Source organism: Cibotium barometz, chromosome 44 (assembly GCF_041138505.1).
Source record: "Cibotium barometz isolate CiBa-2024 chromosome 44, ASM4113850v1, whole genome shotgun sequence".
NCBI lineage: Eukaryota > Viridiplantae > Streptophyta > Polypodiopsida > Cyatheales > Cibotiaceae > Cibotium > Cibotium barometz.
This window is the reverse complement of record NC_141089.1, coordinates 4,773,763-4,792,641: the sequence shown is the minus strand read 5'-3', so window position 1 is coordinate 4,792,641 and position 18,879 is coordinate 4,773,763. Positions and strand designations below refer to the sequence as shown.

The window sequence follows — 18,879 nt, the reverse complement described above, 5'->3', positions numbered from 1 at the left end:
TCTCAATAGAAGGCCTTCTTGCCTTCTCTCCTCGCGTGTAAGACTCGTGGCATGCAAGCTCTCCTATGCTCTAGCCGCATCCTCGTGAGATCATCATCCAAGAAAATAGGAGCTCCCTCTAAGCCTCGTAGTATGACCCTCTTCCTCATGAAGGTGACCCTCTCCGTCTCTCCTGCAAACTGTAGGATGAGGGCTCGCTTGCGTGTTGAGTCTTTCCCGGCTCTCCATGCTTTGGTGAAGGGGAGAGGGTTCTCTTCCCTGTAGCCTAGCTTCATGCATAGAAGCTGTCCATCTTTCTCGGGAGTGGAGTTGGGTGTCTCGGCTATACCTGTGACTCGAATGTTGAGGCGGCGGGCATGCCTCATCTTCTCCTCCTCAATGGTGGTGTGAATGATTTGATGTTCGTCCCTTTGAGTCTCCTCCCTCAGTTCTTTGCGGATGTTCTTCTTCACCACCTCAACCCATCCTGACTGCTTGGCTTCAAGTTTTCCCTCCATGTCCTTTGTGATCTCCTTGATGATCTCTTCTTTGATGGCCGTGAGAGTGTTCTCATTGATCTCCCCTTCTTCCTTCTCGGTGTTCTTGAAGGCTACCAGTTCCACTTTCAATGCACTCACATCCTCCTTGAGTGCTGTGTTCTCTTGTTCAAGGCCCGTGACCCGTGCTTCGAGGGCCATGATGTGCCGATGTAGTTTGTTCTCCACCTCATTGAGGTTTGAATCGGATGTCTTCTTATTCGCCTTCATTAGTGCCTTCATTATCGTCTCAAGGGCTCGAGTTTCTCTTGGAGACTCGGGGCCATTCCTCGAGATTGAGGAGAGAGAGAGAGTTATGTTGCTGCCTTGGGGGCCTGAGCAAGGGTGGGTGGAAAAAGGGGGCAAGTCAACCCTTGCATGTGTGCCACATCCATATAATATAGAAGTAAAAAATATTATATGTAGAGTGTCCTTTCACACTTGATATCCAAGGGGAAACACCACGTGGGAAAAAGTGCCCTTGGTTAAGCCCTGTTCACACATAGCATTTCCATAAGTGAGCATATCCCTACATGAGAGAGACATAGAGAGGAAACACAGGTATAGACCTGCTCTCAATATCATCAACCAAGAATACAAGTCCCGAGCAAGAGGAGAGAAGGCCTCGAATGTGAGGGATTGCAGCAAACAATGCTAAGCAATGAAAAAGAGTGAGGGTATGCCCAGCTATATATATGCCCAGATAAAGGTAGCGGACCAACTCATGACCAAGGAAAAAGTGCCCAAGACCATAGTGGTTGAGTACTTTAGGTACGGTGAGGTACGGTGAGGTACGGTACGGTATGCGTACGAGTATGCAAAGTACGCATCTGGATGAGTACTTTAAGTACGTTCACATTTAGAAAAAATGTGTATATAAAAAAAAGTAGAGAGAGATGGGGAGAGAGAGAGAGAGAGAGAGGAGAGAGAGAGAGATGGGGAGAGAGACGGGGAAAGAAAGAAAGATATATTAAGCGTCTACTAAAGATCCATTGGGCCTATGAGACCAAAGTGATACAATGATGTCCATGGCATATCTCATCATAGAATGGAAAATAAAATAGAAAGAAAACGTAAATATAACTCTCTCACTGGGGGGGGGGGAGAGAGAGAGAGAGAGAGAGAGAGAGAGAGAGAGAGAGAGAGAGAGAGAGAGAGAGAGAGAGAGAAAGAAAGAAGAAAGAAAGAAAGAAAGATATATTAACGTCCTGTCGAGGCCAAAGCTGACCTATAGGACAGATCAGAATACATCTTTGGTTACAATCCACTTCGGGGTATCGGTTAAAGAAAAGTGCATGTGGGATCAAAAAGAAACTAACTTCAAAGCTCTCATGACTCATGAGAGTTACATGTTACAATGGTAAAATCACCATGTGCTTAATGTGATTAGATATGTATAAGTATCAAGTTCATGTCCTTCAAAAGGAGGGTGGACCTTTAAAATCTTTGATGATAGCTTTTCCTCCTCTATAGACCGCCCACTTCCCTTGTTTCCTTGCTTCTCTGACTTTGGCCAGTTCCCCCGCTCTATTCTTTAGTTGTAGTGGGGTCAACTCATCAGAAATCCACACCGAGGTACCTTGCAATGATTTAGTCTGCTTCATTACCTTGATCTTATCAATCACAGAGAGAGAGACAATGGGCATCTTGAAGCTGGACAGCGGCAGACGGACGGGCGCAGAAAGTCACGTGCAGGTACGGTACACAGGTACGAAAACGTGACGGCAACACGAGGGAATTTGGGAAAAAAAAAGGATACGGAACCCTAGGCAATGCGAACCGACTTCCAAAAAAAAAGTCCAAGTTGTGTTGTTCCGTACGACGTACGGATCCGTACTGTACGGACTTAATCTTTCTGTACCAGTACGGAATGCAACTATGCCCAAGACTGCATAAAATGGGGATAAAATATGGGAAAAAATATGAGGGGTGACCAACCCCTCTAGCTAACATGGTCAACCCTAAAGGCTAAAATAGGACACCACACAGGAAGCGAGCAGCAAGGAGATGATGTCTAACACCCCCTCTCAGCACCAGATGTTGAGTGAACTCCAAGAAGCCAGAGATGCCGTCCTCGATCATAGATGAAAGACTGTAGAAACAGGTACCAGGAAAGCTCCACAAGCAATCTCCTCAGCAACTCAGCTACAAAAGCAACATAACAAGCTGCCAGGTACACCGCTCCTCTGGAAGAAAACAACCATGTTGGCTGTGACGTGCTGCTCCAAATAATGGTTCCAAACCCAAGTGTAAAAACACTCTCCGAAGTCGTATGTCGTGTTTCCAGCCTGGAGAAGGTATGAAAAACCTCAAAACCAACCAAGATCAGATCCCACAGATAATCAATCCTAGGGGAAGCAAGGTGCTCCTCACTGGAACCCTCTGAGTCTATCTGCTCAAACTGTGTAACAAGAGTTGCCAAATGTTTAAAAGAAGAATCCTCTAGAAAGGTCGGCATCACAAGATGTAAAGACTAGAAAAGATGAGGTCCATCTGCTCACACTTCGTACCATGAGTTGCCCAATGCTATACACAAGCACACTCCACTGAGGTGGGCATCGACAGATGAAAGGACTCGACATCCCCCTCTGAAAAAAGATGTCGCTGGATTGGTACAAGCCCAACCTGATTCTGATCTCAATCCAAAAACTCTAGAAGTACCACTGTGCCCCAAGCACGGTTAGCAATTACAGATCCAAAGCATCCCACTAGGTGGTCCAAAAGTCCATCCTTCAAAACAACAAACCTGCACACCGCATCAAACCCAATGTAGAACTGGTAGGGGGAGGGGCATCCTCAGAAGCATCTCAAAGATAGGAAGAGGTAGGCTCCTCACAATGAGGAAGGGAAGCGAGAATATAAACTGCAGTGGTAACAAAGTCCTCAAAAGCATCACTGATAGCAGAAGACTCTTCCATAAGTAGAATCAGATCCGAAGAATCAGCAACAAATAAGTGATCCATGTGAAAGGATCACACCTCACAGGTAAAACACCCTCCTTTCTTTGCAAACACTGCAAAGAACACAGGCTCGGACAAAATAAACTGTACTCAGGATCTCTGAAAAGATCACTACACTCCAAAAAATCTGTAAACTCGTGTCAAAGAAAGTCTCCACAGATACAAAACAGCTCCCGAAACTGATCCTCAAGTGAAGTAGTTGGAGATGGGCCCCCCTTGAGTGTAGAAAACTCCTTTGGGAAGCAAAACGCAGCCAAAAACACTGCTGTCCAGCAAAAAACAGCACTCCACCGCCAATAGAAGGCAAGGAACATGAAGAAACTGGGTAACTGTGTAGGCCAGGAACAAAACACAGATATAGATGCTCCAAAATCAGCAAAACGCTGACTGAAATCAGAAATTCAGTATCCTCCTCAAGTACCAAACTGCCTCCAAAGCCACAATCCAAACAAAACCCTCTTTGCAAGTGATCTGTGTCCACTAGAGAAGAAAACGCAGCCAACCAGAGGGCTGCAAACCTGAAAATTCAGGGCAACCAGTGTCCACACCTCATATGAGGAAAAAATGCTGAAGAGAAGGTACCTTCGGGCATAGTCACATGGGACACGAAATGGGGACGGGGAACGGGGATGGAAAAGATTGAGAATGGCCATTCCCTATGACTATAGAGTGACATGGGACGGGAATGGGAACGGGAAGATGCTGCCATCCCCAACATTCCGGAGTCTAAAAATGCCCATTCCTTGTGACTGCCTTCGGGTCCAACGGAAGAAGAAGCCCAAGTGAAGGTAGAGCTACCAGCAGAAATCAGTCCAGAAAAACGCAGCAACTAGGGCTGCAAATCTGAAAACGCAGAGGTAACAGGAGCAGTAGATAGGACAGATTGTGTAAAAGATGACCTCGGGCTGCAATGGAGAAGCGCTTGGAAGAGGCAGGCGACCAGCAGCAAACCTAAGGAAAAAAAAAAACGCAGGAGGGAGAGGAGGGAGCATCCAAAGCTGCAAATCACCGGCGCTCTGATACCATGATAGAATGCACAACGGAAGATGGAAAGTGCAAACATAGGAGGGAGAGTGAGAGAGAGAGAGAGAGGGAGAGGAAACACAGGTATAGACCTGCTCTCAATATCACCAACCAAGAATACAAGTCCCGAGCAAGAGGGGAGAAGGCCTCGTATGTGAGGGACTGCAGTAAACAATGCTAAGCAATGAAAAAGAGTGAGGGTATGCCCGGCTATATATATGCCCAGAAAAAGGCAGCTGACCAACTCACGACTAGGGAAAAAGTGCCCAAGACTCCATAAAATGGGGATAAAATATGTGAGGGGTGACCAGCCCCTCTAGCTAACATGGTCAGTCCCAAAGGCTAAAATAGGATACCACACAAGAAGCCAGCAAGGAGATGATGTCTAACACCCCCTTCCTCTTCTTCTTTGTTGCAGAGGCAATGAGCAGTTTTTTGTCTGCTTAGGGGACATGGTTACATGGTCTTTGTCTCCCCATCAGATCTCAAGAGGAGCTTCTAGACTCAGAGTTTGCGGATGATCTCTCAAGAGAGGAGGGGAATCTTCAGATATTTGCACAGGCAATCGAGGACTTTTGTTTGGCCTCAGGCATGCAGATCAACTAGCACGTCATGTGGTTTTTGGGTTGGATTCTCACCCACCTCCTAGTTAAGTCTTTTTAGTGGATATATAGCAACACCCTAGTCAGATATTTGGGATGTCAGGTGGGGATCGATATCTCGCTAGAGCAGTAGCTTGCCCCTCTTCTTTTGAGCATTCGGAGGAAGCTCCTTTAGTAGAGTACCTCCCGGATCTCCCTCATTGGTTGCTTGGTGGTGGCCAACCAGGTGCTCAAGACCACCATGTGGTACATCACTTCCTGCCGAGCGTTTTCTCGGCCATGCCTCAGACAGGTGCAAAGGCTGATCCAGATTTTCCTCTAGGCAAGGACAGATGGTCGGCCCCAAGGGCCAAGGTGGCCTGGAGGGTTATTATTCAGCCTTGACATCATGGAGGATTGAGCATCATCGATCCAGCTACTCAGAGCAGAGCCCTTCTAGGCAAGCTGGTTGTTCGCCTTCAGCCAGGGGGGTGCCTCGGAAGGATTTCCTATGTGCTTGGATTTTGGCTTGCACCCCGTCTCTTCGTGGACCCTTGACCCCCAATGTGAGATGGATCTGTTGGGGTAAAGGCATTATGCCCACCCTTATAGTGTGTACAAGCCCATAAGTTATAGTACATAGTACACTTAGTACTTTTAATGTACTAAGTGCACTATGTGTACTAGTGCAATATACATGTGTGATAGGGGAGTCACACACTAATCATCATGAGTTGACTTATCCCCACAACTCTCTCTCTCTTTGTCTCGCCTGCTGTTCTCCCCTCCCGCTGCCTGCCTGCGCCCCCCATCTCTCTCTCTCTCTGCCCACCTCTCTCCCCTCTCTCTCTCTCTCTCTCTCTCTCTCTCTCTCTCTCTCGCCTGCTGTTCGCCCCTCCCACTGCCTGCCTGCGCCCCCCATCTCTCTCTCTCTCTCTCTCTCGCCCTGCTCGCCGCCGCCGCCCTGCTCCTGTCAACGCCGCCTGCTGTTCGCCCTGCTCGCTTCCGCCGCCTTCCCTCCCGCATGCTGTCCCCCCTGCTCGCCGCCGCCACCTGCTGTTCGCCCGGCTCGTTTCCGCCGCCCTGTCAACGCCGCCTGCTTCGCTTCCCCCTCCCGCCTGCTGTTCTGTACGCCGCACAGTTCTGCTGGCAATGGCCAGTCTATTGCTCCGTTAGGCTGTTTGCGCCCCTTTCCCCACCCACCCTTGCTCAGGCCCCCAAGGCAGCAGCATAACTCTCTCTCTCTCTCGGTTCTTCCATGGCTTCCCCCTTGCGCAACCCGACGAAGGCGACCTTTATGGTCACAAACAAGAGGATAACAAATGTGGAAAAGGAAATGAAGGAATGGAAGGCAGAGATGGAGGGATGGTGGAAGGAGAAAGCCAACTTTCTCCAAATGGTATTCAATGAGGGTAAGCGGTGGAAAGAGGAGAAGGAGGACCTCATAGCGGAAGTCAAAGACCTTCACGGGGAAGTCAACAAGCTCAAAGGCGTAATTTCAGCTCTTCAGAGGGAGCTTGCAGAGGCCAAGGCAAATGGTGGACTTGAAGAAGGTGAAATTTAGCCATCCATGATAGAAGAGCTCAAGGTTATCAAGGAACAAGTACGGGCAATTAAGGAAGAAGAGAAGCAAAACGAGGCAAAGACTTCCTCATGGGTGGAAGTCATCACCAAGACGCAAAAGAAGATGGATGAAGCGGAGAAGTGGATAGAGGTCGCCAAGAAGGGTAAAGGTAAGGAGATAACAACCCCTACACCTACAATCATCAACATGACTTTGGAAGAGGAACAACGAAGACGTACACGTGCTTTGCATGTGAGGATTACTGGCCTTAAAGACGGGGATAAAGTTGAAGAGGAGGTAAAAGAGCTTATGGTGTTGATGGGGATTGACAGTCCGGCCCACGCAAAGGCCTGGAGAGTGGGCAAAAAAAGCGGAGGCAACGGGGAAACATCAAAGGAAAGAGCTCTCATACTTCGCTTCCCCTCTATTGAGGCAAAGAAGGAGTTCTTGAAGAGACGACCCACTTTAAAGAATACAGGCATTTTTCTTGGTGATGATCTTACTCTTTCACAGCTTGCACATATGAAGGAAGTTATGCCAGAGATTAGAGCGGCAAGAGAAAAGGGAAAGATAGCATTTTATAGAGAAGGGAGGGTGGTCATCGTGGAGCGACGCTCTACATGACGGTGCGAGACCTATGGGACCAAATTAAAGCTGGCAGCCTGGAACTGCAATGGATCCCTCAGACTTGATGTAGGTGCCTTTGAGGACAGCTTTAGAGATAGAGATATAGTCTTCTACTCGGAGACTCACCAGGCCCCTGGTCATATGATGCCACAGGTGACAGGATACAGATGGGAGACAGCTTGCAGGGTAGGGACGAGATCGGTACACAGTAGTAGAGGATCAGGAGGGGTGGCAGTTCTTTTCAGGGAGGAGCTGCAACCGCTTCTACACATCGTTCGGAGAGATGATCAGGCCAGATATATGTGGGTGAGACTGAGGGCCGACACAGGCAGATTCCTGTATATTGCCATATGCTATTTTGCTCCTAGTACATCGACATATGCAGCACCTAGAGGGCAGTCTCCTTTCTCTGTGCTAGATGATGACATATGGGAGTTCTCTAGGGATGGAGACATCATCCTGTTAGGGGACTTTAATGCCCGGACGGGCAACCGCCAGACAGCCTTTTATGATACCTAGGAGGAGATGCTGAGAGAGCTGGACACTCTGGATATGGGATTAGACAGACGCTCACAGGATGTGGAGTGCACAGAGTATGGGAGATATTTGGTAGATATGGGGACTGCACATGGGTTGGCCATACTTAATGGCTTGCAGAGGTTTCCGTCAGCAGCTGGATTTACTTGCTTTCCACATAGACATGGTGCTAGCACAGTGGATTATGTTATGGCTATGCCCAGCTTTGTTTCATGCATTGAGGACTTCACAGTTGGATCTCGGCCCATTGGGGTAGTAGTGGATCATGCATTGTTGACATTGACTATCTCTTTTCACTTTACCACAGCTCAGAGGACACGAGGGGCAGATCACACTCGATATACTTTTACCTCAGAGACTGATGCTGTCTACACAGATGGGATTTATAGACGTCTGTACACAGAGGAGCCAGGGAGACCTTTGGAGGAGTTGACCCATATACTGACAGAGACTTTACATGATGCAGCGAGAGAGGCATATCCACATACTCAGCCTGGACAGAGACAGCGTTCTAGATGTATGCCCCAGAACAGTTGGTATGATGAGGAGTGCAGAGAGACCAGAGCCCGACTGCAGCGGGAGGTTGCTTTGGGAGTCACTACTCACCGACAGTCACGTATTGCCTTCCGACGCCTTGTGCGAAGGAAGAAGCGGGCCTTCCTTGCTCAGCTAGAGCAGGAATTATACCAGCTGTTCTTGAGCCAGGATTCGAGGGAGGCTTGGCGTCTGTTTCATGAGTCCTCCCCTGCTTTGGCCATCACTTCTATAGAGGTCTGGGGTAGTTATGCAGCATCTCTATATACAGTTCCTGGACAGACACCTTTTCCTGACCCGCCAGCACCATGCCCACAGACATGTACTTTCTTTACCGCAGAGGTGGTAAGGAAGGCCATTGATAGGATGAAGACTGGGAGAGCATATGATCATGATGGATTGGTCGCTGAGCACTTTATTCATGCGAGAGACATGCTGGCAGAGCTTCTAGCAGTGATGTTCAATCGTGCTATGTGCGAAGGCTTACCCGAGACTTGGAGTAGGTCCACCATCGTGCCTATCTTCAAGTCAGGGGACCCTATGGAGCCAGGTAATTATCGCACTATTATGATTGGTCACACACTAGCACGATTGTATGCATCCATTCTTGAGCAGCAGTTGAGTAGATGGGCAGAGAGAGTTGGCATTCGAGCAAAGGGACAGGCAGGGTTCAGGAGAGGTTTCTCTACTCTTGACCACATCTTGACTCTACGGGCCATTATTGAGGAGGGCAGGTCGCATGGGCGACGGATTTATTGTAGCTTTGTGGACTTCCGCAAAGCATTTGATACAGTGCCCAGAGCCAGATTGATGAGGCGATTACAGGAGATGGGGGTACCACAGAGCTCATATGGGGGATTATGGCTTTATATAGATCAGTTTTGCAGGACAGGTACGCACCCCAGAGGGGGTCTCAACTTTGGTTCACTCCACTATAGGAGTGAAGCAAGGTTGCCCGTTATCTCCTTCACTGTTTGGTATGTATGTGGATGAGGCTTCTGACTACATTGAGAGATTGGGGGACAGAGGAGCCCAGCTAGCAGGTACATGGATCCCACTATTGTTATATGCTGATGATATTGTGTTGATCTCTGACTCCCCTGAGGGTATGCAGCGTCATCTGGATGCTTTACATGAGTTTGCACATGATAGTGGATTGTCTGTCAACCTTGGCAAAACCAAGGTTATGGTGTTTAACACCACGCCACAGTGGGTTAGGCGATCAGCTTCCACATTTACATATGGGCAAGAGATTGTGGAGTATACAGATGCATATACATATCTTGGGGTAGTATTCAGTGGGCCAGTGTTTTCGATGAGGAGAGCAGCAGAGACTAGATTGACTAGAGCACATGCAGCCCTGGGTGGTTTGGAGAGGATGTGTTCGCAGGTTCAGTTTCAGGAACCTCGAACGAAACTTTGGCTTTTTGACACTCTAGTGACATCAGCTATGCTTTATGGAGTGCAGATATGGGGACCTTCAGTGGGCCATCACAGCGCAGGCGGGTGGAGAGGTATGGAGAGGCCTTTGGTATCTATGATTGCTAGGATTATTAGAGCCAAGGCCGTGGTACCTCATGAGATTATTCGAGCAGAGCTGGCGGCTGCCCCTCTGGTGATTGAGGCTCTTACGAGATCAGTCTCCTACATACATGGCTTGTGGGATCTCCCCCGAGACAGATATGCACGCCTCGCCCTGGAGTCCTCCCGACAGTTAGCTTTACAGGGAGACACGGCTTGTTGGTATGGACAGATGACATCTTGGTTCCAGGCACATGGTTTTAGCATGGACAGATTGCCTCCCTTCCAGTATTCTCTGGAGGCACCCTCTCTCACTCTCACACGGACAGAGATTACCAGACTCATCCGTCAGGATTTAGTTCAGCTGGACATTAGGAGGACATGGATACAGCCGACTGAGGAGCTGGGCACGAAGATGGCTTTCTACAGAGAGCATTTTCTTCAGCTCACAGCAGATGGTTTTGTGATCAGACCCAGTTACATGGATGTACACTTGTCTCATGCAGTACGATGCGCTATTGGTCAGATTCGCACATCCTCACACCAGCTTGAGATTGAGATTGGCCGATATAGAGATATACCAGCTGAGGCCAGGATATGCCGAGTATGCCATGGGGAGCCAGAGACAGAGCTGCATTATATATGCCATTGTACTGCATACTATGAGATACGTGGTCGTTTCCACTGTTTATTCAGAGAGGGTTTTGGACCACTTTCCAGAGTCATGGGGTACCAGGACCAGAGGTGTTTGGGATTGTTCTTGCTGGAGCTGCGGAGACATAGAGATAGCCTGCTTAGGCGCACAGAGAGCCAGACTCAGAGGCACATTACAGATTTCTTTAGTCCAGCCATCACTGCGCCAGATGGACCACAGCAGCAGCAGGACATGGATACCGCCCACACCAGGGGTACACTGATTGATCGTGCGACTGAGCTTGGGTGGTTCAGACGCCCACGACTACGGAGGAGGGCATCCCAGCATAGACGGAGGTTGCAGCGGCAGATTCGGATTATTCTTGCGAGGCATGCCGGACACCCAGTCAGGGTGTTGACCACAGTGGATATTGAGGAGATCCGCCAGTGTCCGATGCGGCACATATTATGAGATGGAGGCACCTCCATAGTGTACCCCTCCGTCCCACATGATATTGTATCCCCTCACTATATTCCACTCACCTCCATAGCGTACCCTCCCCTCACTATATTTATTCCAGTTCCAGTTTCATTTTCTAGGTGCCAGTAGTATCATCTTTATTTTTCATTTTCTGGGTTTTTTTATCCAGACATTGTATCAGATCCACCATGATGTAACTTTTGGTCTCATAGGTCATTATGGCCTTTTGAAGACGTTAATATAACATTTCATTTCATTTCATTTCTCTCTCTCCCTTGTTCTCTCTGTGTATGTCTCCCACATGAATCTCTAACCCTGATTCTTCTTCTCCCATTCAACTGGTATCAGAGCTGGAGGGGAGTTTGCACAGACTCAAAGCGCAGAAACGTGCACAATGGTAATCAAAGCCTGTTAGATCTTCTTGCGCATTTGTCTGTCTGTGTCGGGCATTTTGTCTGAGGGCCACCATGAGGCCTCTGCCCCAGCGCCTCACCAACGAGCTCTTATGGTGGGAGCTCTTCCTGGATGCTTCGCAATGCTGGGGCAATCGGCGTAGGCAGTGTAAGCAGCAAGGCGCTGGTGGCCAAAGAAGCGAGTGGCGCTCAGCAGCAGCGAGTGAACACAGGCGAAGCCAGTCGGACACGTAGGCTGACTGCTGGGCGTGAGCGAAGGCGAGCGTTGGGCGTTCAACTGGCTACTAGGCGCTAGGCGAAGACAGGCGAGCGAAGAAGAAGGTCAGCGGCAGCAGAAGCTGGGGTAGCGAGGAGGCCAGCGCATTCAACTGGCCTACCGGTGGCCGCGTAGATCATCTCGCGGAATCAGGCCCTGGCCAAGGACACCTCGTCCGCCTTCGCCTTACAGGACCTGACCGACGCCTCGGCTCCGCTGGCCTCGCTCGGTCTGACCCATGGTTCCGTGGCCCTGCCAGTCCTGTTCTACGAAGGCGAGCGCGTTGTGGCCGGCCCCCCTGTGAACCCCGCTGGCATCTTCGGCAAGAAGATGACTATGGACGACTCGCCAAGCGTGGTAGTGCTGTCTGGTCCTTCGCCTGCCCAAACAGGGCCACGTCTGTGACCAGCCCAAGCCCAACTACAACTGCATCAGCATCAGCATCAATAGCAGCACCAATTTTTTTTTTCTACAACAAAAAATCAGAAATTACAAGGTATCTTGCTTCAATTTTTCTTTTGAGATTTGCAATTGAGCAAGTACAATCAATCAATTGAGCAGGTACAGGTGCCGAATTGCTCAATTTCTGAGCAAAATTGGCAAAATTGGGTGACATTGGTCACAATCAGGATCAATTTGCAGGAAATTGGTGGATGTCGAAATTTGGGGCTTTTGATGTAATTGTGCAATTAAGCACTCATACATACTGCATGATGTGAGAAATCGCACATTCGGGCAAAATTGCAGCAAATTGCAGTGCAAATCAAGGGGCTTTTGTGCCGATTTGGTTGATTTGCATGCAGGCAATCGCATTTGATGCTCTGGATAATGTGTTGATGCCTTACAAGCACTCAATGTGCCTGTAAATCAAGGGGCTTTCATTATTTGGATGTATATGTGGCCAGGGGGAAGCACTGTGAAGACTCTGGATGCCTTCATGTGCGTCAATGTACCATGTATGATCAGCAATTGATCTCAAATCAAGGGGCTTTTCAAGATTTTATGCTTGTTAAGCTTGGCAAAGCAGCAGGCAAGACATTTATGCCTTGAATCCTCAGAAATCAGCTTGCAGTCAAGGGGCTTTTGCCCAATTTCTGTTCCGGACTGTTGTATGCAGTGTTCGGGACTGTAAAAGTCTGATTTTCACTCATTTGGACAGCCAGGAGACCATTTATTGCTACTGTACCTGCTGGTACAGATTTGGCACAGCTTTGTGCAAGTTTTGGCATGGCTGTACACTGATTTGAGTGAGGAAAAGGTTCAATTTCAGCTGCTGTACTTGTCGGTACAGGTTTGGTACATCATTGGTGAGCACTTGGTACTGCTGTACAGTACTTTGAAAGGGCAACAGAGAACATTTAAGGTGCTGTCCAAAATCTGCAGCAACCAGATTTTGGTGATTTCATCACAAACAGTGGGAGAAAAGTTGCATTCTTGCTTCCGCAGTGGGAGATAAAGCTTGGGAGAACAACTGTGAGCACTTTGTGTGCTTTTGGTGCAGTGTTTGCACATTTTGCAGGGAGTCAGGCATTGACAGGTTGCATATTGCTATGGCAACCACAGGTGAGAGCTCTTCATTGCTTCACATCAAGAAGCTTGAAGGCTCGCATAATTATGATATTTGGCAAACCCAGTGCTACAATGTGTTGCTCCAGAAAAAGCAGCACAAGCCTATCAAAGAAAGGGGTGTAATGCCCGCTTCTCTTACTGCTGAAGAGTGGGAAGATATGGATGAGCTGGCAAGATCTACTATCATGTTGTCTGTGTTAGACTCATTACTTTTCAGCATTCGTGAAGAGAAGACAGCTTGGGGAATGTGGCAGAGATTGCAGGACTTGTATGCCCAACAAAGTGCCTCAAGCAAAGTGTATTGGTTGAAGAAACTCATAGGTCTTCAAATGAAGGAAGGGGCGTCTATGACAGCCCATCTAAATGAGTTTAATGGTATTGTCAGCCAGGTCATTAATCAAAAGTTGGCAATGGACGATGAGTTCAAAGCCACTTTTTTGTTATGCACTTTGCCAGAGAGTTGGGACACATTCAGGACAGCCACTAGCAATTCGCATGCTATGCTGTCATATGCAGATGTTGAGGGTGCTCTTCTTCAAGAAGAGATGAACAGGAAAAACAACTCTGTTGGAAAGTCCAATGCAATGAATGCACGTGGGAGATCCCAGCAAAGGGGAAAAAGCCAAAAAAGGGGAAGGAGCAAGTCTCGCTCCAAAAAGGATTTGGAATGCCATTATTGTGGCAAGAAGGGACACATTAAAAAGCAATGCTACAAATGGAAAAATGATCAAAAAGAAAAGGGAAAAGGCAAAGACAAAGATGAAGCCAAAGATGTAAAGCCAAAGGGCAAAAGTGGAGTCAAGATTGAAGAAATCAATGTGTCACATGCAGGTGGCAGTGAGGATGAGGTCCTATTTACGTCTTCACTTGATGCCCATTCACTTCTTACAGGTGGTCATGGTATGCACTCATGGATCATTGATTCAGGTGCCTCCTTTCATGTCACAGGTTGCAGAGACTTGTTTGTCAGGTATACTACTGGCAATGAAGGAGTGGTTTATTTGGGTGATAACCATGCATGCAAGATTCTTGGCAGAGGTGATGTGAGGCTTGTGTTTTCAGATGGCTCACAGCTTATGCTCCATGATGTCAGGCATGTGCCTGAGATCAAGAAGAACCTGCTTTCTACTGGACAGCTTGATGATGCTGATTATGTTACCACATTTGGTCGTGGAAAGTGGAAGATTTGTAAGGGCTCACTGGTTGTTGCCAGAGGCTCTAAGGTGGACACTCTTTATTTCATGCATGCAGGTGTTTGTCACCATGCTAATGTAAATGCAACCGAGCTGCCGGAAATCTCTATGTGGCATAGCCGGTTGGGACACATGAGTGTCAAAGGAATGGAGCAATTGTCTCGTTTGGGTTACTTGCCTTCTCTAAAGTTTTCAAATTTTTAGTTTTGTGAGCATTGTATATATGGTAGGCAACTACAGTGCCCCCACAAGAAAGCTCTTGGACAGAAAGATGCTCAGTTAGAGCTTGTGCATACAGATGTATGTGAGATGCCTCAGCTTTCTTTGGGAGGGGCAAAATACTTTGTGTCTTTTATTGATGATGTCACACGCAAGGTGTGGGTCTATCCTCTTCGTTTGAAGAGTGATACATTCTCAGTGTTTCAGAAGTTTGTTGCTCATGTTGAGAATCAAACTGGCAAAACACTGAAGGCTTTGCGTTCCGACAATGGTGGAGAGAATATGTCCAAACAGTTTCAGGACTTTTGTGATGCTAAAGGCATCAAGAGGGAGCTCTCTACTCCTTATGATCCTCCACAAAACGGGACAGCAGAGAGGATGAACAGGACCATTCAGGAGAAGGTCCGTTCTATGTTGTCACATGCTGCGTTACCTCATGGTTTTTGGGCTGAAGCTGTTATGACAGCAATTCACCTTATAAACCGGTCACCTAACACGAGGCTTGGTGGGAAAGTGCCAGAGCAAGTATGGACAGGGAAGCCTCCGTCATACAAGCACTTGAGAGTGTTTGGTTGCGTTGCGTACGTGCACATACGCAGGGAAATGCGCACCAAACTTGATCCTAAGTCTCACAAATGCATATTCCTAGGATATGGTGACAGAGGTGAAATGGGGTATAGACTTTGGGATCCCGTGAATAGAAAGATTATACGCAGCAATGATGTCATTTTTGATGAAACATGCATGTATAAGGATCCTAAGTCTCACAAATGCATATTCCTAGGATATGGTGACAGAGGTGAAATGGGGTATAGACTTTGGAATCCCGTGAATAGAAAGATTATACGCAGCAATGATGTCATTTTTTATGAAACATGCATGTATAAGGAGCCTGCAAGGCAACAGGAGCCTAGCAGAGTCATCTTTGATGATGATGGACATCATGGACAACAACCAAGGGCTGTAAATCAGCCATTACAGCAGGAAAACCAGCCCTTAAATGGTGCTGAAAATGGTCCAAATGGACAGCCAGAGATGGCAGAAGATATCCCTATGGATATACCACAGTTAGAAGAAATACCGGGCATGATATTTCAGCCTTATGGCATGGAACAGGAGCCACCAATGGGTGATATGCAAGCTGGACAACAACCTGCAAATGATGGTCATTGGGAACGGAGGTCCACTAGACCCTCCAGAGCCCCTGACAGGTTTGTTCCAGGGGTTGACTACTTGATGCTCACTGACTGTGGGGAGCCCTCACGTTATAAGGAGGCTTTACAGAGGGCAGACAAGGCTCTTTGGGAGCGTGCCATGAAGTCAGAGATGGATTCTCTGCACAAAAATGGAACATGGAAGTTGGTGCATTTGCCTGTAGGCAAGAAGGTTTTGCCATGCAAGTGGGTTTACAGGCTCAAAGTTGCACCTGATGCAAAGCCAAGATATAAAGCCAGGTTAGTGGCTAAGGGCTTTAAGCAGGAATATGGTGTGGACTTTGAGGAGATCTTCTCTCCAGTGGTCAAAATGACCACACTTGGAGCTGTGTTGGCTTTGGTTGCACATGATGATCTGGACTTGATTCAGATGGATGTGAAGACTGCTTTTCTTCACGGTGATCTCCATGAGGAGATATATATGCAACAGCCAGAGGGTTATGCAGTAAGTGGAAAGGAGAAGCTTGTATGCAAGCTGAAAAAGAGTCTTTATGGGCTCAAACAGGCACCAAGGGAATGGTATCATAAATTTGATACATTCATGAGATCACAGAAATTCAGGAGAAGTGACATAGATCACTGCTTATACACCAAGAAAGCTTTGGATGGCAGTCTATTGATCCTCATCTTGTATGTTGATGATATGTTGATTGCCGGGAAATCTCGTAAAGAGATGGATGCCTTACAGAGGCCGAGTATATTGCAGCCACAGAGGCTTGCAAGGAGGCATTATGGCTATCTCGGTTAGTGGTTGATTTGGGCTATACAGGGGATATTCCATTGTTGCATTGTGATAGTCAGAGTGCCATCCAGTTGGCAAAGAACCCTGTCTTTCATGCAAAGACGAAGCATGTGGATGTGAAGTATCACTTCATCAGAGAGGTGATAGAGAACAAGCAAATTCAGCTTGTTAAGATTCACACGGATGACAACCCGGCTGATCTGTTGACAAAGAGTTTGCCTCCGGAGCGGTTTGCTCATTGCAGACACTTGATGGGCATTGGATGAGGCCAGTTTCAGCCTTGATATGGCCTTGTATATTATCATGTACATGCTGATTTTTTCTTTTCTTTCATTTAAGGGCACTTTGCCTTTAAGTGGGAGGTTGTTGGGTTAAAGGCATTATGCCCACCCTTATAGTGTGTACAAGCCCATAAGTTATAGTACATAGTACACTTAGTACTTTTAATGTACTAAGTGCACTATGTGTACTAGTGCAATATACATGTGTGATAGGGGAGTCACACACTAATCATCATGAGTTGACTTATCCCCACAACTCTCTCTTTTTTTTTCGTGAAATGGTGTTTTATATTATATGTAAAAATGTACATCAGCCACATGGCTCACACAGAACCTATGGCCCAAAAACCCCCCCACAAAAGATCTCTCTCTCCCTTGTTCTCTCTGTGTATGTCTCCCACATGAATCTCTAACCCTGATTCTTCTTCTCCCATTCAGGATCTTCATGGAGCCTCGCTCCCATGGCCTCAACTCCTCTGTCAAGGGCCGATTTGTAGCGAGTTTCATCAGGCTTGGGGTCACCTCAAGCCAGCCCTCACCCAGTTGCCTCTGATCCTTGATGAGGAGAGGCTCTGCCAGCTGTTAATATGGAAGCCACTCTTCAGGATGCCCACTGGCCACCCTTTGGGCAATCTCTCACATTGCATGGGGGGCCCTCAGTACAGAACCCACTCAGTCTTTGGGAGAGTGGGCCATCTTTAAGCGGCTTTCCCCATAGACACATGATAGATGCCTTGCAGCAGGGATACGAGGCTGAGATCAAATCATCCTCGCCATCGACTCAGCCATCCCTCCCGTGGGGGAAGCTACAGGGAAGTAAGCGTAGATTGCGAGAGGCTTTTCTGTGCACATGGCATCCAGGGTCCCTTTCTCTCTCATTGGGATGGCGAGGTCACTTGGCATGACTTGCCGCCAGTATATTGTGCCCCCCCCCCCCCCCCCCCCCCCCCCTGCCCCGGCCCGGCTCATACAACTCTGTCGTACTGCGCTCTCCAAGTGTGCTTGTTCCGCTTTCCCCTCCCTCACTAACGGCGAGTTTCTGAAAAGAGACTTCGATGGAAGAGAGGAAGGCGTTGAGAGACCTTTTTCGTTCTAACGTACTGCCATTTTTGGATCCTCGACCCATAGCAGATTTGATCTTTATAACTTTTTCCTGGATGGTTGATCGCTCTGAGACCAGCTACCCATGGAGGGAACCACCCTCCCTAGTTCCTACTTTGCCCCTTTGGAGGGTTCTGAGCATGTACATTTAGCCTATGGCTGTCTGATTTTTAACTAATAAAAGGACCTTTTTTCTGGGAGAAAAAAAGCTGTAGTCATTTTGCCCTAGATGACACTCGTATTGTTCTCTGTGTTTGTTGTTCGAGGATTTTAATTGGCTTTTCTTGATGTGATTTTCAGCTCACTAAGGGCAGGATTTGTTTGCAATGAACCATCCATTGTAGAAATTTGCTACGAGTTTGAAAAAGAAGTATGACTAAACTGCAATGTGCATACATATATTTATATAAGCAGCTTGCTCACAAAAGCCAACGGTTGCAACAGGTGGTTCATGTTGTCGAGGTGGGGACAAATAATGAGGTGCAGGCACCAACATCCTCGTATATTTCAGTCTCTTCTCTCACTCCAGGAAAGCTGACACGGGAATTATCGTTCATCAAAGATGAAGGTTTTTTTTGTGAGAGAGGGGATGGTATTGACATGGTCACTCATACCATAAAGTATGGGTGCACTAGCTTTACTGAGCACGATGGCAAAGAAGCGTGCTTGGACGAGTTCCCTACTTTGAAGGTAATTGAGGAAAAAGAAGTCAATGGTGACAGAGTGGCATCAATAATTGTAAATACGGAAACGGCTCGTCGTTGGGTGCTAGCCATTAATACAACCAACTTGAGCTCTTTTCAACTAGAGGCAGTTAAAGAAGCAACAGGTACTTTAACTTTTTGAATCACTTGTTCTCACTTCTTGCTTGGAATCAAGTGAATACTATAATAGCATCATGTGTGTATGGTGCAT

At 47.6% G+C, this 18,879-nt stretch overlaps 1 protein-coding gene across 1 annotated transcript in view; it reads left to right on the top strand.

Annotated features, from left to right (window-relative positions):
• Window positions 1-18,879, top strand: part of LOC147612883 (Zn-dependent exopeptidases superfamily protein) — a 112,501-nt gene that overhangs the window by 92,862 nt on the left and 760 nt on the right. Inside the window, exon 12 of the mRNA XM_086782152.1 lies at window positions 18,409-18,793. Within this exon, the coding sequence (XP_086638278.1) occupies window positions 18,409-18,793 (385 nt within the window). The remainder of the gene's footprint in view (window positions 1-18,408; window positions 18,794-18,879) is intronic.